Source organism: Dromiciops gliroides, chromosome 4 (genome assembly GCF_019393635.1).
Source record: "Dromiciops gliroides isolate mDroGli1 chromosome 4, mDroGli1.pri, whole genome shotgun sequence".
Classification (NCBI taxonomy): Eukaryota; Metazoa; Chordata; class Mammalia; order Microbiotheria; family Microbiotheriidae; genus Dromiciops; species Dromiciops gliroides.
The window spans coordinates 389,666,219-389,691,840 of record NC_057864.1 but is presented as its reverse complement, the minus strand read 5'-3'; the positions used below and the strand labels follow the sequence as shown (position 1 = coordinate 389,691,840).

At 36.0% G+C, this 25,622-nt stretch overlaps 1 protein-coding gene across 2 annotated transcripts in view; it reads left to right on the top strand.

The window, feature by feature from the left end:
- The window catches only part of KATNA1 (katanin catalytic subunit A1), a 38,830-nt gene that overhangs the window by 12,574 nt on the left and 634 nt on the right, over positions 1-25,622 (top strand). For both annotated transcript variants that reach the window (XM_043962629.1, XM_043962628.1), the window contains exons 3-10: positions 1,251-1,408; positions 6,899-7,085; positions 11,499-11,620; positions 12,590-12,695; positions 13,747-13,905; positions 18,109-18,235; positions 20,479-20,613; positions 21,364-21,490. In XM_043962629.1, the coding sequence (XP_043818564.1) occupies positions 1,251-1,408; positions 6,899-7,085; positions 11,499-11,620; positions 12,590-12,695; positions 13,747-13,905; positions 18,109-18,235; positions 20,479-20,613; positions 21,364-21,490 (1,121 nt within the window). The remainder of the gene's footprint in view (positions 1-1,250; positions 1,409-6,898; positions 7,086-11,498; positions 11,621-12,589; positions 12,696-13,746; positions 13,906-18,108; positions 18,236-20,478; positions 20,614-21,363; positions 21,491-25,622) is intronic.

The window sequence follows — 25,622 nt, the reverse complement described above, 5'->3', positions numbered from 1 at the left end:
TAGCAAAGAAATTACAAAAATGCTTTAAATCAGTTACTTCAGCTATTGTATTTTACTAGGATAGACATAGATCCAATGAGCTATTGACTGTTGGTTTATTATTTCTTTTTTTTTTTTTTCTTTTCGGTAAGGCAATTGGGGTTAAGTGACTTGCCCAGGGTCACACAGCTAGTAAGTGTTAAGTGTCTGAGGGGTTTATTATTTCTTACTATGAAGAAAGAAATATTCCAGCCTTATTTATTTGTTTGTTTATTTTTAACTTAGCTTCTTCCTTCCAAGTCCCCTTGCCTTGCCTTCTGGTCTTTAATAGTTCTACTTTATAAGGAAACTCAAGTTTTTATATTCTTTAAGGCATCATTTAAAGACATTTCATACCTTTTTCTCTTCCTGTGTATGAATCAGTGGCTTAGATATTTTGTTGAAGATGCTTTCATTTTTTTTCTATTTAACTTATAAATAATCATGTATTAACTCAACTTTTAACCATGGCAAGGAAATTTTGAATCCATTTCCAGTATTTTACATAGTTACCTTCTGTCACTGAATGAAGCTTCTCTTTTATTTGTGTCTGAGAAGGGTTTGGGTTTTTTGGTGTTGTTTGGGAATTTGGTGGGGGGCATGTTGTTTCTTTGCTGAAGAATAAATTGTGAAACCTTCATTTAGCTAATTTTTGGTTTTGATGTGTAATCTATTCACTCACCATTTGGTTATGCAGGTTGTAGATTTATCAGAACTACTTTTTTTTTCTACGTTCCTACTTATGGCCTTATATTGGATTGTTAATTAGAGCTTACATCAGAAGTCTGAAAGGGAGCATTGAAAAAACAAAAAGTTAAATTTAGTCAATTTTATTACTTCACTCTGAATGAGAGAAGAGGTTGAAATCATTGTGTTGGTTTGTGTTTTTTTAAGTAGGTATTTAACTTATTTTTGCTTTGTTAAGTAGCTGTGTTTTTTTATTAGATTCTTATTTAGAATCAGAAGTTTGTAGTTGTCTATAATTTAAGAAAAAAAGCATGAAAACCATTCTGCTGACAACTTATTACAGTTGATGTTGCAGTTGGAAGTATAACATGGGCGAAGCTAGGTGGCACAGTGGATAAAGCACCGGCTCTTTTAAAGCTTCTTTAAACAATTTTGGCTTATCTAGTTAAAAAAATTTTTTTGTCTGCATGCAGATTTGTAACCTTTATCATGCTGATTTTGTAAGTCATTTGAATTAAAAGGTCTTGTTTTTCCTTTGTAACTAGGTTTGGCAAGAGATAAATGTGGAAGCTAAACATGTTAAGGATATCATGAAAACACTAGAAAGCTTTAAATTAGATAGCACTCCTTTAAAAGCTGCACATCAGGAACTTCCAGCTTCAGAGGGAGAAGTTTGGTCCTTGCCAGTACCTGTTGAAAGAAGGTAAGCAGGGATCGTTTAGGGGATATATTAAGAATAAGTAAATCCAAAATTTAACTTGATGCCTAAAGTGTCTCTTGACATCAGGAAAAAGGGTTTTGTGATTTTTAGCTACTTTAAAATAATTCTCTAATTACAGTTTGTACAGTATCTAGTTGCTTTCTTAGCCTTCTTTATTACCTTCTTGATAACTTTTGACTTTTGCCCCCAACTACATTCTTTTTACAGCTCCTGACTGTTAAATCCTTAAAAGATAGTCCAACAGACTCACACAATAAAAAGTATTTGACAGAGTGTGTGTGCTTAATGAATGCTTGTTGATTTATTGATTGAACAGAAATAAATCCCTTAATTGCCATAATTTTTTTCCATCTCACCCATCTTATATCCTGATTCTAAACTCCTAAAGTTTTTCACCGACTATCTTAATTTCATTTTATCTTATTTCTTAAACATTTATACTTATAAGTTCATGTTTTCCTCTACCTTTTCCTTCTCTAAGAAATCTTTGATGCTGTTGCACCTTCCTTAGTAATCCTCATGTATCTTGTTTTTTACATGTTGTTTGCCCATTAGAATGTGTGTTCCTTTTGGGGAGGATCTGTTTTTGTCTTTCTTTGTATCCCTAGTACTTAGTACTTGGCATATAGTAAACATCTGCAATAAATGCTTATTGATCGACTAATAAGAATTTTCTAATAAATAGTGTTGTCCATTGTCCAAATAACCTGATGTTGGAGGGGAACTCCCCTTTACTTGTGTTAAATAACTACTAGTAATCTTGTAAAAGGAATTGCTTACTGAGTGAGTATGTATTATTAGGTCCTTTCTGACTCTAAAATTTAGTAACGTTCATCCCTGAGTAATGCAGATAACCTAATATTACTCTGCTTGGTCTTTTCTTTTCAGTTATTCATCAGTGCTTTCTCCATACTCAATCATTTATTAATGTTTCATTCACAATATCTCTAAAGTTAAATGAAATTTTGCAAAGTGCTTCACAAACTTTAAACACAATATATTGTAAGTACTTCTGGAACATCATTTTAAATTCGCTAGACTATTACTGTAAAGTCTATTTCATTGATGTCATTTGTTGCTTCTTTCCATTTTCATTAATCTATTTTTTCTTCTTGTCCTTTAACCTGGTTTCCCTTAAGGTTCAATTCCCAATCTTCTGGCTCTTGTTACTTTATACTTATTTTTTCAGAAAGCTTTATAATCTTATATTTCAGTGACAGCTCACTTCAGCCTTGTCATCACTTAAATTCCAATTGCCTAAAGAACATTTTTGTTTTAATGTCTTTTCTTCACCTCACTCAATTTTTTTAAATGGTCCTTTATCTTTTCTCTTTTACTCATTTTTTGTCTAGCTGACAAGCTCTGTTATTTTGTCATCGATTGGTCATTTTTTTAAAAAATAAAAGTATTTTATTATTTTCCAGTTACATGTAGAAATAGTTTTCAACATTTGTTTATATAAGATTTCCAATTTCAAATTTTTCTCCCTCCCCCCCCCAGACAGCAGGCAATCTGATATAGGTTATATATACATAATAACATTAAACATATTTCTGCATTAGTCATGTTATACGAGAAGAATCAGAGCACAAAGGAAAAACCTCAAATCAGAAACCAACAGCACTAAAACCAAAAGAAATAGTATGGTCCAATCAGCATCCATATTCCACAGTTCCTTTTTTATTTTTTTCCTGGATTTGGAGAGCATTTTCCATCATGAGTCCTTTGGAACTTTCTTCCTCCGTTGGATTGGTGAGAAGAATCTAGTCTATCACAGTTGATCAACATATAATGTTGATGATACTGTTTATAATGTTCTTCTGGTTCTGCTCATCTCACTCATCATCAGTTCATGCAAGTCCTTCCAGGTTTCTCTGAACTCCTGCTCATCATTTCTTTTCTTTTCTTTTTTTTAATAAAGTATTTTTTCCCTGTTACATGTAAAGATAGTTCTCAACTTTTGTTTATACAAACTTTCCAATTTCAGATTTTTTCTTCCTCCCCTCCCTCCCCCCTCCCCTAGACAGCAGGTAATCTGACATAGGTTATATATATATATATATATACACACACATATATACATACATACACATACATAATAACATTAAACATATTTCTGCATTAGTCATGTTGTAAGAGAAAAATCAGAGCAATGACGAAAAACCTCAAAATAGAAAAACAACAGCACCAAAAACAAAAGAAATAGTATGGTTCATTCAGCATCTATACTCCACAGTTTTGTTTTTTTTTTCCTGGATTTGGAGATCCTCTTCCATCATGAGTTCCCTGGAACTCTTCTGTACCATTGCATTGGTGAGAAGAATATAGTCCATCACAGTAGATCAACACAAAATGTTGATGATACTGTGTACAATGTTCTTCTGGTTCTGCTCATCTCACTCATCATCAGCCCACACAAGACCCTCCAGGTTTCTCTGAACTCCTCCTGCTCATCGTTTCTTACAGCACAGTAGAATTCCATTACATTCATATACCACAACTTGTTCAGCCATTCCCCAATTGATGGACATCCCCTCAATTTCCAATTCCTTGCCACCACAAAAAGAGCAGCTATAAATATTTTTGTACATGTGGGTCCTTTTCCCTTTTTTATGATCTCCTTGGGAAAAAGACACCAAAGTGGTATTGCTGGGTGATTGGTCATTTTTAATTCTCCCATATCTAATTGTAAATCAGTCTCACTTCACAATGTTGCTTGAATTGATTACATTATAAAGTACTTGGTTTTTCCTTTTTTTTTCCTTTTTTTTGTAGGGCAGTGGGGGTTAAGTGACTTGCCCAGGGTCACACAGCTAGTAAGTGTCAAGTGTCTGAGGCCGGATTTGAACTCAGGTACTCCTGAATCCAGGGCCAGTGCTTTATCCATTGCGCCACCTAGCCGACCCCGGTTTTTTCTTTTTTGTAATTGATGCTTTTTTATTTAAAAAAAATTTTTTTAATGGGGCAATGAGGGTTAAGTGACTTGCCCAGGGTCACACAGCTAGTGACTGTCAAGTGTCTAAGGCCGGATTTGAACTCAGGTCCTCCTGAATCCAGGGCAGGTGCTTTATCCACTGTGCCACCTAGCTGCCCCCAATTGATCCTTTTTTAAAAAACATCAGTCATTTCCTGATGTATCTGTCCTTCATTGAATCCTCCAAGTAATGAAGAAAAATAGTTAAGTACTACTGACTGACAAGGCAACCTATTCTGGCATTCTGTACCCATAATCCCCCACTATTCTATTGAGATGAGGAATATGCATTATATCCCTTGTTCTTCAGAACCAAGATTGTTCATTGCAATTGAGTTGAGCAGCTTTTTTGTGTTAATCATTTTCTTTTTTCTTCTTTGGCTTTTCCATTGTCATCCTTCACCCCCCAACTACTCCTCTTTTTAGCTCTCTTTTGTGTTTACCACCATTAGATTATAAACTCCTTGAGGGCAGGAAGTGTCTTTTTTATATTTGTATCCCTAGGGCTTAGCACAGTGCTTGGCACATAGTGGGTGTTTAATGTTTGTTGACTATTTATTGACTTCTTTCTTGTTGCTACAACTTCAGGTCAGTTCCCTATTAAATTTATGCCTAAATTGCTCTAATACCCACTTAAGTAATCTCCCTGCTTTTCTTTTCTCCCTCCCTAATTGATTATGTATATATTACCACTAGATTAATCTTCACTTTTATCATGTTTTCCTGATTGAGATCTACAGTAGAATTTGTTGCTGAAATTTCCAACCTAGCATTCAAAGTCTTCCATCATTGGCCGTACCTTATTTATCTAACATTATATTATCTTCCTTCTGCTGTCCAATATGAATACTTTATTTCAGTCAGGAAGTTTTCTTGTTATCATCCCTGCTGGAGTCAGAGCCAGGAGAACTGTGTTTGAATACTGGGTCTAATACCTATTAGCTCTTTGACTGTAGATATGTAATTTAACCTCTCCTAGTTTCACTTTCTGGTTGTTTTAAAATATGCATGTATATATAGAAAGCTTTATGTAAATGTCAGTTCTCTTTATTATGATTACCATTCCTATTATTGGTTTTTCCTTTTGGCTGTTTGCCTTTATTCCTTTCTAGCAATCTATCTCTTGTACTTCCCTTTAGCTTAGTTCAAATCATTCATAAAGCTCCTTCTAACTATCCAAGCCCACAAGAATCTTGTTCCTCTGAATAGCTGTTGCACTTCATCTGTGTATCATAGTTGTTAGCACTTGATTATATACAATATTGTCATTTATTCATATCTTTCTTGCACATCTTAACTAAATTATAAATTCATTTAATTTCAGTTGAAAGCAAGAACTTTGGATTGTTTTTACATTCTTCTCTGTTCCTGGCACAATACTAAGAACACAATAATGGCTTAATAAATATATGTTGGTGTGTCCAAATAATCTCACAAAAGATCCTTTTCCATTGGAACACTAATACATTTTTGGTGGAGTTGTGAACTGATCCAACCATTCTGGAGAGCAATTTGAAACTTTGCCCAAAGGGCTATAAAACTGCATACCCTTTGACCCAGCAATACCACTACTAGGTCTGTATCCTAAAGAGATCATAAAAAATGGAAAAGGACCCACGTGTACAAAAATATTTATAGCTATTCTGTTTGTGGTAACAAAGAATTGGAAATTGAGGGGATGCCCATCAGCTGGGCAATGGCTAAACAAGTTGTGGTCTATGAATGTAATGGAATATTATTAGGCTATAAGAAATGATGAGCAAGCAGATTTCAGAAAAACCTGGAAAGACTTACATGAACTGATGCTGAATGAAGTGAGCAGAACCAGGAGAACATTGTACACAGTAACAGCAACATTGTGTGATGATTAACTGCGATAGACTTAACTCTTCTCAACAATACAATAATCCAAGATAACGCCAAAAGACTCATGATGGAAAAACTCCACATCTGGAAAAAAACTATGGAGTTTTTTTATGCAGATAGAAATGCACTATTTTCACTTTTTTTTCTTTCTTGTGTTTTTTCCCTTTTGTTCTGATTCTTCTCTCACAACATGACTAATGCGGAAATATGTTTAATGTGATTGTACATATATAACCTATATCAGATTGCTTGCTGCCTTGGGAAGGGGGGGTGGGAAGGGAAGGGAGAAAAATTTGGAACTCAGAATCTTTAAAAAATTAATGTTGAAAACTATGTTTACATGTAATTGGAAAATAAAATACTATTAAGAAAAAAAAATAAAGTTATGGGCAGACAAAAAACCAAAACAAAACAAAGATCCTTTTCCATGGTTGCTGCTTTTGATACTACTTTTCTTCTTACTTTTAATTAAGCTTTGCACCAAATTCACAACTTCGATTGAAATATCAACACCCCCTATTTGTCCCTTGTTGCCTTTCATAGCCTTTTTTTATCCTACTCACTTTCTTCAGTCAGTCAAAATAACTTGCCTTCTGCCACTGTGCTCACCTGTTATAATCTGTTTTCACCAGACCATCACCAGGACCCAGAAAACGTCAGTCTCCTCAGTATAGTGACTCTAGACTCCATGGTAACCGTCCAAGTGCAGCAGTCAAAGTTCCTCATCGCCCATCTTCGCAAAATCCCAACAATGACAAAGGAAAAGCAGTCCGTTGTCGAGAAAAGAAAGAGCAACAGAATAAAGGAAGAGAAGAAAAGGTAAACATTCTTTGATTTTTTTCCCATAAGAAAAATGAGGTTTAAATTGTATATTTAAAAGATGAAAGTAAAAGGTTGAGATTTTGGCTAGTTGTATTCCCCAAACTATTGACCCCCGCCCCCCCTCCTCGGCCAGGCAATAAGGGTAAAGTGACACGTCCAGGGTCACATAGCTAGTAAGTGTCAAGTGTCTGAGGCCGGATTTGAACTCAGGTTCTTCTGAATCCAGGGCTGGTTCTTTATCCACTGTACCACCTAACTGCCCCCGAAACTATTGATTTTTCAAAGTAAGCTACAGTATAAAACTTCAGATAACCTGAACCCTACTAACCATAGCCCCAAATTATTAGTGTTCCTATACTCCATTCAACTTACTTCCTACTATATCTAGAAGAGAGAAACAATGAAGGAAACAGTATTCTAGATATATGTTTAAAAACAACAACAACACATATCAATCCAGCATCTTTATAGCCAAGGAACCTGAGGCTCCAAGAGTTTAAGTACCTTACCCAAAGTTATGCAACTACCCGAGCCTAAATAGAACTCCCATTATTTTTCTTAGTCCAGTACTCCTATTTCTCTCTTGCACTGACTCTAATACTTTATACTCTGTATCTACCATATTTATATATGTGTGTATGTATATGCAGGTATACACATATATACATCTCCCACCCCCCACACGTACACAGACAATGAGAATTGACACTTTGAATATAAGTCAGTTAGTTGTCAAAGACTGGCAGGCAAAAAAAAATAGTAATAACTATAAGGAAGGTGACTTTCTGAAAGTCTTAGTAGAATGTTTCATTTTCTACATATTCCAGGTGATAGAGGCTTTATGAAGCAACTGAAGTCCTGGGAGATGAGATGAAAAATTATTGCTGAAGTTTTTTCAAATTTCATAGTATGTCTTTTTTTTATTATTTGAGTTTCCATTTACTGGATCACACTGCATATTTTAAAAATCCTCTTATTTTATCTAATTGCTAATATAGGAATATGAGCTTGGAGGAGTAGGGTAAAAATAGATGCATTGATGAAACAACTCAAAATAAGGGGATTAGCACTTAAAACCCTACCCTAACCCCACTTGTTTGTTTTTTTTTCCTGTTTCTTAATATAACCCTTTATCATTTAACTTTTTTAGTAAAGTATATATTTTACATCTTAATATTAAGTAGAATTTTTAACCCAAAAAGCCTATTACAGATATAAAGTACTATTCATATAGGTATAGAGACATGCATTTTTCTCACCAGTAGTCAGAGAAAAACTGCTTTTTCACAGAAGCCCACTTTTTTTTTTTTTTTGGTGGGGCAATGGGGGTTAAGTGACTTGCCCAGGGTCACACAGCTAGTAAGAGTCAAGTGTCCGAGGCCGGATTTGAACTCAGGTACTCCTGAATCCAGGGCTGGTGCTTTATCCACTGTGCCACCTAGCTGCCCCAGAAGCCCACTTCTAAATGGAAAATGTGGTCCTGTTTATAGACAAAGACATTTAGTCTCCTAGCCTGTTTACTACACATTAATTCCCTTCATCCTGTGAATAAGGAAAGGGGTAAGCTTTTTACTAATAAATAAGTAGTAGTAATAAGATGTAAACTGTGGGAGAGTATTGACAGTTCAGCTGAAATTATGAGGCATTTTGATTTGGGGTTACAGAAGGGAAAGGACAAAAGAGGATTTTTTTCCCCTAGATCACACAAATAACAAGTAGCATACTGATCTACACATGGGCCATGTGATTTTCCCTCAAATAATTGACATTTATTTTTCAGTATAAACCTATAATTTTTCTTTCAAAGAGACATTTTGTAGTGCAGAGTATTGAAAATAGATGTTTTGGCCCCTTTGGCCCATAAAGCAAAGGTATCTAGGTTCTTTGCCTACTCATTCAAAGTTAGTAATGGATTTTTCCTGGTCTTCATTGACTTAGGGTCATTATCTGCCCATTTCACTTGACCTTTTTTAGAAATGTTGTCCTCACCTCCATTCTTCTCATTGAATAGTGGTTCTGACCTTAGCTATTACTGTCAATATCAGTAGCTAGTTGCAGATTTTATCATAAGATCATCTTGCTTTTCAAATTTTAAGCCAGTTGTTTGACATTAAAGTGACTTATAGAAAACACATCGAGTGCATTTCAACTCTAAAAAGAGATAACAGAGGGGGAACTGGGCTGCAAATAAGTATCTGACAGTTTGTTTTTCCCACTCACAGTTTTTTTTTTTAAACAATGTTATATAAAAAGTTGCTTAGTGATGTGGGTTACAGAAACTATGAGAAATGGTTTCTGCCTTGTAGTTTATTATCCAGTTGGAAAAAAGATACACACACATCTGTGAGGTACAGAATAGGAATTCTCTTTTGCATTGAAAATGTTTCTTCTAGTACCAGCTATAAATAACACAGATTGAAGAGAAATTATAATGGAAGAAGAGATAGTATGACTTTGTCGATTGCTGTGATCACTACTGCAATAGATTGTCATTGGGAAGCTATAGAAGGGGGAAAGGAACAAGCATTTATTAAGTGTCCCACGTGCCAAGAACTTTTCTAAGTGCCTTGCAATTTTTATCTCATTTGATCCTTGAACCTACCCTCAGATGCTATTATTATTTTACGGTTGAGGAAACTGAGGCAGACAGGTTAAATGACTTACCCCAGGTCACATAGCTAGTGAGTATCTTAGGCCAGATATGAACTTTGGTCTTACTGATTCCAGGCCTGGCATTCTTTTCTACCGGCTGCCACCTACCTGGCCTTTATAGAATCTCCAATACTGTAAGAAAATTAAGAGTATGACTATTTTATTTTAAAATTAATAAAAAAACTATATTTAATCTATTTTATGCTTAAATTTCACAACCACTAAGATGGAAAAGAGAGAATGTTAGATATTGATTGCTTTCTGAAAAAAAGTTGGTTTTTTTTAAAGCTGTTAACTAGAAATTAGAACTCCCTGTCTTTTTTTTTTTTTTTTAAAGTGAGGCAGTTGGGGTTAAGTGACTTGCCCAGGGTCACACAGCTAGTAAGTGTTAAGTGTCCGAGGCCGGATTTGAACTCAGGTACTCCTGACTCCAGGGCCGGTACTCTATCCACTGCGCTACCTAGCTGCCCCTGAACTCCCTATCTTTTAAATCTTAAAGCAGTAGAAGGTATCAACATAAGAAAGTGCCTCAGTCTCTGTTTAAAAAGCCAAGATTATTCATGAGTATGGACAGTTTGTGTTTGGAAAGCCTCAATAATGAGAATGTTATGAGACTTAAAACCTAAAACCTTGTTTTTAGTGTGATTGTTTGTAATAGGCACTATAAAAACAACGAATTCTAGAATCTCAGGGGTATGTATGACTGAAAAAGTTCTATCGCTACCTTAAGGAAAATGTATTCCTAGACAGTGCCCTGTTGGCTGGAACCTAAGTGGTCTCACTTCTTCCATCTTCTCTTTCCCATCATTCTTCCAAACTATGGCTAGACTAAGAATCTTTTTAAAACTTGGCTTTCTTCATTCCACTGCTAAAGAATTGGCCCTCATTGCCTTTACTTTGGAAGGGGGCTGGAAGTTACTATTGATTTGAGATCCCTGATTGAGATTACTTATCTAAATTCCAAATGAGACATAATATCATGAGTAAAGGTATAGTGGTAGGAATGAGTATAGCCATGGTCAAAAATAGTAAGGAAAGATCTACATGATTGAATTGGAGGATGCCTGGAAGAAATAATAGTTGGTCAAGATTTTGAAGGGCTTGAAAAGAAAGGCAGATGAGTTTAACTCCAGTGTAGAGGGCAATAGGAAATAGCTATAAAGTGAGTGGCTGGTTAAGGATTGACATGTTGTTAAGAAGTGGTGATGGAAAACTGGGCTTGGGAGATCCAAAATTGATTTATTTGTTACACTGATAAGGGCGGAGTAGATACTGAAGATTAAACTGCAACCATACAAGAACAAAACCTCTTTCTAACCTATTAATTCTCTCCAAATAATTATCTAACAACTGACTTGTCCTAAGAAAATTTAGGACATTAGCCATTGATTTATGATAAGCTAACTAATCACAACATTAAATGTTTGAATTTGTCATATCACACTCACACTTTTTGTTTATGTACAATCCTATTTTCTAAGTTTTTAATTATTTTTAGACTTTTTTTTACTTCTCTTTAATGTCATATTCTTTTACTGTAGAAATGAAAACAATGTAAAACTCGAGATACCGAATATTCTGGGAGTATTTTTTCTAGTCATTGTAGTTTTGCTAATCTTAGTAACATGTTATAATTTTAAATAACAACTCTATGTTTAACACATAATTGTGTTGCTGACTCACTTATAGTGAAATTACCATTAAGTCAGTATTGATGTAGAGTTAATTCTTGGGAAATTTTTCTTTGTGTGTGTGTAGAATAAATCACCTGCTGCAATTACTGAACCAGAGACAAATAAATTTGATGGCACGGGATATGATAAAGACTTAGTAGAAGCTTTGGAAAGAGATATAATTTCTCAGAATCCAAATATTCGATGGTAAGTTATCAACTTGCAACACAGTGAAGATTTAGAAAAATATTACCAATGATGGCTTGTTGGTATAACATTTTTGAAGTTAAAATAGAGTTGTGGGTAATTTATTGAAAGGTAATCCTAATACCTTACCCATTAGCACATTGAAAATTTCAATGGTCTTTTTATATCTCATTTGAGACACAACACCTAGTGAAGTGATGTTCTGATCCTCATTTTATTGGAACTCAAGAGAAGTTCAGTAATTTGCCCAGTGTCCTGCAGCTAATCAGTGTCTGAGATGGGATTCAACCCTTGGTCTTCCCAACCTGTCTGTCTGTGATTGTGTTGGGATCAGTACACCGATGGAATACATTTGAAACAGTAACTTGGGTTTGAGTTCTACTGCCTTTTGTCTGAGACTTCTACTTATTTAAAACAGTAATATTTTGATCTATGCTTCTAGCTAGGATGAATTTGGCTCATATTTCTAGTACCACCTATATAGAAGAAAAGGTAATTAATTTTTGTGAACCATTTGACTTTTTTTGTTTGTTTCCAAGAATAGCCTAAATAGAAGTTAATATTTTTATATTATCTGTGGTTCTTTGGTGAGGATCCTTTTAAAATCGGTCATGGGACTTTTGTATCTCACCTGTGTCATGATGTTTATTTAACTGCATTTGGTATTGTTAGAATCAGGGCTTTAGGAGTTTGGTTTATGCAACCTCATGATTGTATAAATCAAGAATTGGCTGTTCTTTATGTGGGATAGTGGTGGTGCTCCTAAATAAGCAGCTAGATTTTTTTTTTCTAATTAGACAGGTTGGCATTTCCTTTTGTTTTTTGAATCCTGAAACAAAATTTGAGTTCTTTATAGAGACTTTACAATTGTCCATAGCACAAATACATGAAGTTACATATATATGTCAGATTTCTGATGATGAAGTTTTAAATCTATAAAAAAACTGCTGATCACTTCTTTTCTTGCAGGGATGACATAGCTGATTTAGTAGAAGCTAAAAAATTACTCAAGGAAGCAGTGGTTTTACCTATGTGGATGCCAGAATTCTTTAAGGGAATTAGGAGACCATGGAAAGTAAGTCTTCCTCACTCTCTCAGTATTATGGCATTATCAGAGTAGTTGTGGTACATGTCCTAATATAAACTAAGGTTTGCTTCGTTTTTATTTGAAAAAAAATTTTTTTTGATTAAAAAAAAGTTTGTGCTAATGGTCCAAATGGCATCACAAAATTTACAGACCAAAAACAAGTACATGATTTTTAGATAATTTCTAGATTGGTTTTGTATTGAGTGAGTTTGAATGTGATAACATGAAGCATTTCAGAATTAATCTATGCAAGTAATTATCTATTAAATACCTCAAGTTTTTATTTAACCACAGAATCTAAAATAACTGGTTCTGATTTTTGAGGCAGCTAGTATAAAAAATGTGAATAAATATGATGGGATGTGGTTGTTGAGTTGTAAGCAAGTTGAGTACCAATTTGAATTATCCCTAGAAACTAATAACATGGTTCCAGATACATAACTTAAAAAGGAATATGGAATGTGATCTAAAGGGGAAAGAGAAGGAAATAAACATTTAGATGGTGTCTGCTTATGTGCCAGGTACTGTGCTAAGCACTTTTTTTTTTGGTGGGACAGTGAGGGTTAAGTGACTTGCCCAGGGTCACACAGCTAGTAAGTGTCAAGTGTCTGAGGCCAGATTTGAACTCAGGTCCTCCTGAATCCAAGACCAGTGCTTTATCCACTGTACCACCTAGCTGCCTCCACGCTAAGCACTTTTTACAAATAGTATCTCATTTGATCCTCAATTCAGGGCCTCAGAAAATACTAGAGGAGTTAGATATCTACTTTCAGACAACTGAACTTGTCTGAGCACAAAATGTGTTAATTGTTGAATGTTATATAGTAGCTATAATGTGTCCTCTTTAAAATTTGTCTTTCTTGGTCAGGGGATGATGAATGGGAAGGGAAACGAACATGTTCCATAAAATTGATAAAATAGCCTTTTGCCTTTTTAATCATTTTAGTATCCATATGAGTTGTTTTGGAATTTACAGGTGACTTTAAACAAAACCACCTTGCATGGGTTCAAGTTAATTCTTTAATTATATTTCCAACAGGGAGTATTGATGGTTGGTCCACCTGGCACTGGAAAGACTCTGCTCGCTAAAGCGGTAGCTACTGAATGCAAAACAACATTTTTCAATGTTTCTTCATCAACACTTACCTCCAAGTACAGAGGAGAGTCTGAGAAGCTTGTTCGCCTTCTGTTCGAAATGGTGAATGTTTGAGAGAGCTCTAATGATTCTATACCTCTTTTTTCCCCTGTGTTTTTTCATATATTTCTTTTAGGGATTAGGAAGTGAGTTGGAACTATCTCCAACCTAGAATGACTTGCTAGAATAGCATTTGCCTGAAGTCCAGTGGTGTCTAAGATTGAAAACTGTCAACTAAGACTTGTTTTTGTAACACAATTCCCCACTTATTCCCTGTCCTCCCTTCAGGATTGGTACTCGGTATGATTTGGAATTGGAATCTAAAGTAATTCTTGGTCTTCCTTTTGTATAAACATGTTTTTTCAGTGATTCCAAATCTCAACAACGTAATTAGAGTAATTTCATTTGGTGAGAATCTTGAACATTTGTGGAGATTGGATTGTTTCACTTTTTTTTAACTGGGCATGTTAACAAAATACCTTCTGTTTAATGACCCAATTGCTGGCTTAAGTTGCTTGTCCTTTATTAGAGGTCTTTATTTTTTTCTCTTTCATTCTTCTACCCTTTAAAAATATGAGTTAGAAGAAAGCTGTAATGCCTCAAATTCTGATAGTATTTTCAACCTAAATTTCATTATTAATCTTGATTGGAAATGGCAAGCCCCTTTTCGCGTCATAACGAATCAGATATGACTGAAAAACAACTAATCAACAATAACAACAAAACCTTCAAAATACTGTCTTTGGGACAGCTAGGTGGCACAGTGGATAAAACACTGACCCTGGTTTCAGGAGGACCTGAGTTCAAATGTGGCCTCAGACACTTGATACTAGCTGTGTGGCCCTGGGCAAGTCACTTAACCCCCATTGCCCCACAAAACAAAACACTGTCTTTGCCTTAGGGAAGTAAAGTAGCTGTTATTAAAGTGCAATATTGCATATGTGATCATGATTATTTGGGTATGTTAGAGGATTCAGCTTGTCTGATTTGGGGAGGGGGATTGTAATTTGTCGTCTCGCTTATTAGATCTCACCTGTCTTTTGAAATATGGTATAAAGATACAGTTTATGTAATATGCATTAGTTTTAGGATAAGAAGTCAAATGTTTATTAAGTACTTGATATGTGCTGGGACACTGTTCCAGGTGATAAAAATACAAAGACAAAAAATTTGCCCATAAGAAACTTACCTTCTATGGGTTCTAGTTTGTACCTTTCAACTCATCTTTCTTCAGGTAGCAGTAGGGTAGATGGGGGGGAGGGGGGCTGAGGGTTGGCCTGAGAGGGCCTTGAGAATTAGGAAGAGACAAATTCAATTGAGAGAACAAAGGCTATACCCTATATAGTGTATAGATCTTATGGGCTGAGATCTTATGGGAGACCAGTACAGGTGGATGATCTAACTTAACCACCAACCTAACTAAAAAGATTAGCTAGTAGAATTTTAATAGACTAGCCAGAATGAGGGAGAGGAGAAGTAAGCTTCTAGGTAGCCATGTCTTAGACATTCCCAGTACAGGGAGATAGAAGGTCTAAAATTTGAAGGTAAGGAAAAGCTCTGAAACTGATTGAGCCCTGTAGTCTGTTTTTACACAGACTATCCCCTTTGCCTAGAATCCCCTCTGTTTCACATCTGCCTCTTAAAAGCCTTAGCTTCTTTTTTTCTTATGGGCTGTCCTTCCTGAGGACCCCTCCCCACCTTTTTTGGGGTCTTTCTCTCTCAAGGACTATTTCTCATTTTGTTTTTGTATCCTCAGTGCCTTGGATATAGTAAGGGTTTAATAAATGTTTATTGAATTGAGGACAGTAAGTTTCTTTTCTGGGAAAACATTGCATGATGTCACAGCATTCAAATCTCAAGCAGTGTCCGAGTCTATAGAGATAAAATTTCCTGTTAGGGGAGAATGGATGACTTCTGTGATAGGATAGAAAATCATCAAATTTGAATGCCCTAAGCCTTGAAGGTTAAGAATTATTAGATGATAGCCCTAAATCATTAAGCAGTTGTTAGGTTCCTGCTTTATGTCAGACACTGTCTTAATTAACTGTGTGTGTAGAATGAATATGAGGTAGAAGCTAATAGTTACAGGAGTTAAGAACAGCTTTGTGTATAAGGTAGTGCTTAACCAAGTCTTGAAGGAAACCAAGGCCTGAGAGACAGCCAGATGAAATATTGGGGCGCCACCTTGCCTTAGGGCAGTGGTGGCCACAGCCCGACAGACTAGCTGGAATTTTAGCAGCCGTACAATATCACGTGTGAGGAACCCCAGAGAGGTCAAAATGACTGAATTGTAGAGAGTGTGGAGGGTTATAATGTATAAAAATATGAAAAGATTGTGAAGAAGTGCCAGAGTTTACATTTCACCCTCAAAATATTAAGGTCCTACATTGATGTTTAATGGGCAGAGAAGTATGACATTATTAGACCTGCACTTTAGGAAAATTACTTTTAACAGGTTTGTGGAGTGGGTACCAGCTTGTAGGGAGACTAGACTATTAAAATAGTCTGAGGAAAAAATGACGAAGCACAGACTAAGATGAAGCCCAAATGTAAGAAATGTTGTAGAGATAGAAACAGCAAACTCTGACAATTGATTAGATAAGGGGTGAATGAGGAGTCAAATTGTTTTTATATACTCTAGTAAACCATGAAGCCTTTTCTAGTACATTTTAATTGTACCCTAACTTTAAAAAATTCATTGACTTAAAATGTGCCAGGTGGTTTAGCTATATCTATTGTAATTACCTTCAAGGCCTGACTTTCTAGAAAAGGTGGCTAAACGAATTGTCTTTACTTAAAAGTAAACCTAGCATAGCATAATTTAGATGTTAATCATCCCTTTATAGTCCTGGTTATTATTTAGGCTTAAAACTTATAATGGATGAGTACTTAAAAAATTTTTAAGCCGATTAAAAAAATAACATTTGTAGTCTTCAAAGTTGTTCATGATTTGACTGGTAGGAGCTACTATGCTCTATTTTATCTTCACTTCTTTCCCCAAGAGTTGTATGATAGATAGATAACACTGTTAAGTCTCAAGACTACCTTGCTCCAGATGACCTTTACTAAATAAATTTTGTTAACTATTTGTCTGAAATTAGAACTGGCCTATAATATTACTTTTTGTGTGTGTGTGTGTGTGTGTGTGTGTGTGTGTGTGTGTGTGTGTGTGTGTGTGTGTGTGTGTGTGTGTGTGAGGCAATTGGGGTTAAGTGACTTGCCCAGGGTCACACAGCTAGTAAGTGTTAAGTGTCTGAGGCCGGATTTGAACTCAGGTACTCCTGACTCCAGGGCCGGTGCTCTATCCACTGCGCCACCTAGCTGCCCCCTTATAATATTACTTTAAAGATGAATTTAATATTTTTTGCCTACATATCAGTTTGCAAAAAGCAGTGTGTTTAAAGTACCCCTAGAAATCACCTGTGTATTATTAAATGTTAGTTTTACCCGTTCTTTCCATTGCCTTCATAAATAGGAGGAATATCTATTTATTTTAATAAAGTAGAAAAGAATGGTAATTTAATTTGTTCTTTTTCTTTTCTTTTTCTTTTTGGTGGGGCAATGAGGGTTAAGTTGACTTACTCAGGGTCACACAGCTAGTAAGTGTCAAGTGTCTGAGGTCAGATTTGAACTCAGGTACTCCTGACTCTAGTGCCAGTGCTTTATCCACTGTGCTAGCTAGCTGCCCCCAATAATAAAGCAGTCTTTTTTGTTTTTGTTTTTGTTTTTTTTGCAGGGCAATGAGGGTATTAAGTGACTTGCCCAGAGTCAAACAGCTAATAAAGGCATTTCCTTTATTCTTTTTAAATTTTTTTTTTTAATTTTTTTAGTGAGGCAATTGGGGTTAAGTGACTTGCCCAGGGTCACACAGCTAGTAAGTGTTAAGTGTCTGAGGCCGGATTTGAACTCAGGTACTCATGACTCCAGGGCCAGTGCTCTATCCACTGCGCCACCTAGCTGCCCCATTTCCTTTATTCTTAATGTTCCTTGGAGGAAAGTGTCTTAACAACAAAAGATATAACCCATCATAAAACTTTTAACTAGGTAGTTAATGTGTTACAGTGGAATGAATGTTGGATTTTATTTCAAAGGACACAGGCCCTTTCTTTGGTAGAAGGTCCTTATACCAATGAAATTCACAGGTACAGATTAAAAAAAATTATTTCTACTGGAAAAAGAGGTGCTTAGTTAGCTCTTCTGTAGCTGGTCACTTATCTACCGATCTGTTTTAACATAACCTGGCATCTTAATCTGTTTTTTGTTTAGGCTCGATTTTATTCTCCAACAACAATATTTATTGATGAAATAGATTCCATTTGTAGTCGCAGAGGAACTTCTGAGGAACATGAAGCAAGCCGAAGGGTAAAAGCAGAACTACTGGTCCAGATGGATGGTAAATAAATTTACTTTGGGAGAAGTAGGGGATAAGCTTGTGGAACATTGCCTGTACTTAATCCCTCCTGTCTCTTCAAATCTTAGGCTTTTCAAAGGACCAAAGGTAGCAAACTTTTTTTTTTTTTTTTTTTTTTTGTGAGATATTTTATTTTTTCCTTTACATGTAAAGATAGTTCTCAACTTTTGTTTATACATGCTTTACAATTTCAGATTTTTCTCCCTCCCTCCCTCCCCTCCCTCCCCCCCTCCCCTAGACAGCAGGTAATCTGATATAGGTTATATCTATATATATCTATACATATACATATAGATATATATATATACACACACATATATATACACATAATAACATTAATCCTATTTCTGCATTAATCCTGTTACAAGAGAAAGAATCAGAGCAGTGATGCAAAACCTCAAAATAGAAAAAAAAAACAACAGCACCCAAAACAAAAGAAATAATATGGTTCAATCAGCATCTATACTCCACAGTTCTTTCTTTCTTTTTTTTTCTTGGATTTGGAGATCCTCTTCTATCATGAGTTCCCTGGAACTCTTCTGTACCATTGCATTGGTGAGAAGAATATAGTCCATCACAGTAGGTCAACACTCAATGTTGATGATACTGTGTACAATGTTCTTCTGGTTCTGCTCATCTCACTCATCATCAGCTCACGTAAGACCCTCCAGGTTTCTCTGAACTCTTCCTGCTCATCATTTCTTACAGCACAATAGTATTCCATTGTATTCATATACCACAACTTGTCCAGCCATTCCCCAATTGATGGGCACCCCCTCAACTTCCAATTCCTTGCTACCACGTAAAGAGCAGCTATAAATATTTTTGTACATGTGGGTCCCTTTCCCCCTTCCATGATTTCTTTGGGCAAAAGACCTAAAAGTGGGATTGCTGGGTCAAAGGGTATGCACAGCTTTATCGCCCTTTGGGCATAATTCCAAATTGCTCTCCAGAATGGTTGGATCAGCTCACAGCTCCACCAACAATGCATTAGTGTTCCAATTTTCCCACAGCCTCTCCAACATTTATTATCTTCCTTTTTTGTCATTTTAGCCAATCTGATAAGGTAGCAAACTTTTAAAAGTCCAGGAATTGTTCATGGGGATTGGTAGCAATGATGACTCTGACTGGGAGCTCTTGGTGTATTTTAAGAGGGCTGCAACGTAGCCTGTGTTTTACATGGTACCTTACAACATACATGTGGTGGTGGTTAACCCTCATCTTCACACTTTTTTTTTGGGGGGGGGTGAGGCAGTTGGGGTTAAGTGACTTGCCCAGGGTCACACAGCTATTAAGTGTTAAGTGTCTGAGGCCGGATTTGAACTCAGGTACTCCTGACTCCAGGGCTGGTACTCTATGCACTGTGCCATCTAGCTGCCCCTTCACACTTAATATTAAATTATAATAGTTCACATTTATATAATGCTTTACTATCTCACATAGTGGGGACGAGTGTAGTGTGGGTGTGGGTGTCTTGTGCCAGACAGTGCTAACAAATAGCAAGTGTTGGTTGAATTTAATAGAACAACCTTGAATTAAATTAATTCATGCAGTATTACTTACATTTTATAGATGATGAAACTGAGATTTAATGAAGTTAGAGGGTTTATTTAAGGCCACACAATTCGTAACAGAATAAGGTGTTCTGATTACAAAACCAATGTTCTTTGACTATCATGTTGTTTCTCAGTGCTAATATGATTCATGTGATACTGATTTTTCTTTTTTATGGGACAAGCTATACTTTTGAAAAACATATTTTAATGTTAATTAGTATGATTGGTAATCATTTGAGTCCTTTTTTCATTTAATAGAAGCTAAACTGGGCAGCTAGGTGGCACAGTGGATAAAGCACTAGCCCTGGTTTCAGGAGGACCTGAGTTCAAATCCGGCCTCAGACACTTGACACTTACTAGCTGTGTGACCCTGGACAAGTCACTTAACCCCCATTGCCCCGCCCCCCCCAAAAGAAGCTAAACTGTCATATTGTATTTTCATATTGTATTTTTGTTCATTGCTGAGCTCTAATTGCTTTAATTAGAGTGGAGCTGGAAAAGTCTTAAACTAAGAACAAAGTACAGGAAGTAATACCCTGTTCTGTCAAATATTTTATAATCCTTATTATTTTAAAAATGATTATCATTGTAGTAATATTACTTTTGTAATTTTTCAACATGACTTATGGAACCAGCTTCTTTTCTTCTCTCTCCTCTCTGTTCTTTTAGGTGTTGGAGGGGCTTCTGAAAATGATGACCCTTCCAAAATGGTTATGGTTCTTGCTGCTACTAATTTTCCTTGGGATATTGATGAGGCTTTAAGACGACGACTAGAAAAAAGAATTTATATTCCACTACCATCAGGTATTGTTACTTAAATTGTAGCATATCTTTTAAAATTTAAATTGGGTATTAGTAAACTTTATTTTTAAGAGAAATAGTACAATATATTCTTCACGGTGTTCAGTAAACAAAAATCAATTTTCTATCTCTCCCAATCTCTCCATCCCCATTCCTACTCTGGTGGAAAAAAAGAAATACAAAACCCATTTTAATAGATATGCATGGTCAAGCAAAACAAATCCCCACATTGATGTGCCTGTTTCCCACAGCCCTTTCATCATTTGTCATTTTCTTTCTTCCTTCCTCCCTCCCTCCCTCTTTCTTTCTTTTTGTTCCCTTCCCTCCCTCCCTCCTTCCTTCCTTCCTTCCTTCCTTCCTTCCTTCCTTCCTTCCTTCCTTCCTTCCTTTCTTGTCAGCTTTGCTCATCATGAGCATGAAGTGGAACCTCACAGTTGCTTTAATTTACATTTCTCTGGTTATTAGTTGGAATGTTTTTTCACTTGGCTATTAATATTTTGGATTTCATCTTTAGAAGGCTGTTTGTGTCATTGGATCATTTATCAATTGGGAGAAAGGGTTCTTTGAAGGTTCTCTTTACTAAGGCATAACAGTAGCAGGTACTTGTAGATAAGCATACTTATCTGCACTGAACAATTAAATGAGAGGGTGAAGTATTATAGAGGAGGTCCCTTAGAAAATAGGTGTGAGGGTATGAGAAATGACCTAATTTATGTTGAGGGCTTATTATTTTTTTTTCTGATGTTTGTCTAGCAAAGGGCAGAGAAGAGCTCTTGCGAATAAGTCTGCGTGAACTGGAATTGGCTGATGATGTTGACCTTGCAAGTATTGCGGAAAATATGGAAGGTTATTCAGGTGCAGATATCACAAATGTATGCAGGTAGGAATTCTTTTGGATGAAAGGGCTTTTGTGGGTACTGGTTTCCTTAGAATTCTTATATTAAGTTAAATGAAGCCTCAAGTCATTTTAAACCCTAAGTTACAAATCAATTTTGAAGACACAAAATAATTATATCATGCTATGCTCAGTTGAAATTGTAAACTGTGTTTCGTGTGTGTGTGTGTGTGTGTGTGTGTGTGTGTGTGTGTGTGTGTGTGTGTGTGTGAGAAAGAGAGAGAGAGGGAGGGAGGGAGAAAGGAGGGAGGGAGTGGGAGCGGGAGCGAGAGAGGGCTAGGGCTATATTTCACAATTAGCCCTTCTGCAAGTTTGGTGAAGCAACATTTCTCATGTTATCCCTATGTACAATATGGGAAAATATTGGCTAATAAATAGTTTGTAATATAGTAATGGTTGAATGACCCCCTTGGGTTCTAGTCTTAGGGTGTGTCTTGAGTGTCTTAGGGATCTGTTCTTTGGATTTGTACTGTTGAACTTTTTTTTTTTTAAACAAATATTGTAGGTGACACAGTCACAGAAACTGAGAATTGAAGGACCTCAAAACTCCTATAATTTCAACTCATAACTGAACAAGAATCTTCTCCACCATGTAACCAATTAGTGGTCATCTATCCTCTTCTTGAAAACCTCCAATTACAGGGAACCCCTTACTGAGTCAAGCTAGCTCTAAGTATTAGGAGTTTTTATTTATATGAAACAAATTTTTGTAGTCTCTACTTTAGGCATCTAGGTGGCACAGTGGATAGAGTGCTGGGCATAGAGTCAGAAAGATGCGAGTTTAAGTTTGGTCTCAGCACTTATTAGCTGGGTAAAAGCTTGGGCAAATCACAGCCTTTGTCTGCCTCAGTTTCCTTAACTATTAAATGAAAGATAATAACCCCCTACTTCACAGGGCTGTTGTCAGAATCAAATGCAGTAATATTTGTAAAGTGCTTAGCACAAAGCCTGGCTCATAGTAGGCACTTAATAAATGCCTGTTACCTTCCCATTTTACCTATTTCTTTTCATCATCTTGGTTCATGCATAAGAAATCTAAGCCTTTCTTTGGGTGACAGCATTTCAAATATTTGTAGACAGCTTTCTCTTCATACTCCCCATTCCCCACAAATCAGACCTTCTCTTTGGTAAAACTTCTGTATTTCTTTTAGCTAGCCTGCATAAAGCATGTTCTTTAGCCCCTTCATTATTCCTTTTCAGACACTCTAAGCTTAAAGGGACCTTTCCTGATCCCTCTTCCCACCTTCCAACAACTGTTAGTCTTCCTTTTTATGGTTATATCCCATCTACTTTATATCTTGTTTATATACATGTGATATATATACATATATACACATACATATATATGTATATATACATATACATATGGAAATACATATATTAAAATGTAAGCTCCCAGAGTGCAGGAACTGTGTGTGTGTGTGTGTGTGTGTGTGTGTGTGTGTGTACTGCATGCCCACGCAGTATTTAACATAGTGCCTGGAACTTAGAAACATGTATTGTAGTCTGACCTACAAAGAGTAACATGGTACTATCACTTCCCTGTCTCTAGACACTGTGTCTCATTTAATATAGCCTAAGATGATAGTACCTTTTGAAAGGGATACGTATCATATTCTTGATTTTATTGAATTTCAGTCTGTGAAAACACTTGGATCTCTTTCAGTTGACCTGATATTTAGTGATGGCTTGCCCATCTCTTGTACTTGTGAAGTTGGCTTTTTGAACTCAGGTTTAAAACTTTATATAAATAAAAACTCCTAATACTTAGAGCTAGATTTCATCTGATTAGATTCAGCCCATTGATATAGTATCCTAATTCTGTACTCCAGTGTTTTAGCTATCCCTCCCAGGTTTTTGTCATCTGAAAAGTTGAAAAGCCTTTATCCATGTCTGTGTCTTTTTCCAAATCAGGAGTAAAAATGTTAAACCACACAAAAACAAAAACAAATCTCTGGGGCCTTCTAAGTGGACATTGAACCATTACTAATTAATTTGGGGAGTCTGACCATTAACCTAATCCAGCTAATGAATCTAGCTCTTCTCTCTCCTTATCCAAAAGAAGAACCTGAAAGAATTTGTCAAATACTTTACTAAAATTTAAGTAAACCATCTTGGTGCCTGAAAATTGGTGAGAGAGGTTTGGGACTATAAATGTAGACTGTGGTATAAATACGTTTTCAGGAATCATCGCTCTGTTGATTGCTTTCACTTAACTTTGATTTTTTATTGTCATAAGGGATGATTTAGTGGGATTAGGGAGTAGAGTTAAGGAGAAAAAAGTGTAGTGTGAAAACAAGAGACATCAATACCCAAAAATTCATTTAGATTTGTGATCTCATTGATGGGAATGTTACTTCCAAAAATGTAGATCAAACGTGTCAAACGTGCTGCCTAGCATACCTGAGTATGTGAAGATTTAACCCTTTTTAAAAGGCTTACTGCCATATAAGAAAAAAGATAAAGAAATTTCTCTTTTAGAATGCAATCTGTAATAGTAGACCATCTGTCATGCAAGCAACCAAATATTCTTTCCTCCATGGGATGGAGGCTTTTTTTGTTTGTTCATTGGCCTGTTGTTGGTTAATAAAAATAATTTCCTACAACCAGCCTCTTTTTCCTGTTAAATTTGCTTTTCCACATAATTCATGTTCAGCATTCATTTATTTTCTAAATTTTTAATTTAAATAACAAAAAATAATGAAATTGAAAGAAAATATCTTTTGTTATTCTCTACATTTCCTGCCCAATCTTTTCCTGTTGCCCTCTGAGGGGGGCAGCTAGGTGGTTCAGTGGATAGTGTAACGATTGGAATGACGCCACCTGCTGGAGACTTACTGTAGAAGAGTTCCACCCATGAAGCGAAGGTCTTTGAGGGCAAGACCAGGAGTCTTTTCTTTGGCATCAGGAAGTGACGCTGGCTAGTGGAGGAAGAAGGAAGAGACTGGCACTCAGTCTCGGGCTCTTTTCCTGGGGATGCTGGTGGAGAAGGCAGCTAGAAATACGCTCTCCCTTTAATAAATAGAGGAATCTAGGCCTTTCTTCTCTCTTTACCAAATTCTTATTCTCCTTAATAAATGCTTAAAAGTCTAACTCTTGCTAAAGCTTATAATTTATTGGTGACCACTCATTAGATATTTTAGACAGACTAGCTAGAATTTTAGCCCTTAACAATAGAGTACCGGCCCTGGAGTTAGGAGTACCTGAGTTCAAATCCGGCCTCAGACACTTAACGCTTACTAGTTGTATGACCTTGGGCAAGTCACTTAACTCCAATTGCTTCACCAAAAAAAAAAAAAGAAAAGAAAAAAAAGCTAGAGGGGGCAGCTAGGTGGCTCAGTGGATAAAGCACCAGCCCTGGATTCAGGAGGACCTAAGTTCAAATTTGGCCTCAGACACTTAACACTTACTAGCTGTGTGACCCTGGGCAAGTCACTTAACCCTCATTGCGCTGCAAAAAAAAAAAAAAAGATAGAGTTCTGCAAAACTAACCAAAATATCAAAGTCTGATATTAGATGTCTATAGTGTTCCACACCTGTGTCCTCTACTTCGGTAAAGAAGGGGGGGGGGGGAGAAGGTTTATTAATTTGCATGGGTCAACCTTATTTGATATAATTTTAAAACATTGAGTTTGATTGTTTTGTTGTTGTTCTTTACTGTAGTGATGTGATTGTTTTCCTATCTCTGGTTATTTCACTTTGCATCAGTCTTGCTGCTTCTCTGTAATTCATCATTTCTTAACAGCACAATGAAAATATTACACTATATCCATGGACCACATTTTGTTTATTCCCCAATTGATGGGCATCCACTTTATTTCCAGTTCTTTTACCACAAAAAGTGCCACTATAAATATTTTGGTGTATGTAACATCCATTTATCTATTTTAATAGTGTACAATAGTTATATATTGGTATATGCTAAAATAAATTGATAAAATTTTTCAGTTTTTTGACAAACACTTATTAAGTGGTTATTCTGTGCTATGCCAAGGGAGAGACAAAGATTAAAAAACAGAGTCCTTGCCCTCTAGGAGCTTACAGTCTAGTAAGGTGTAAATAACACAGATACCAGTAATTATGATACAGAATAGAACACAAGTGCTTAAGAAATACA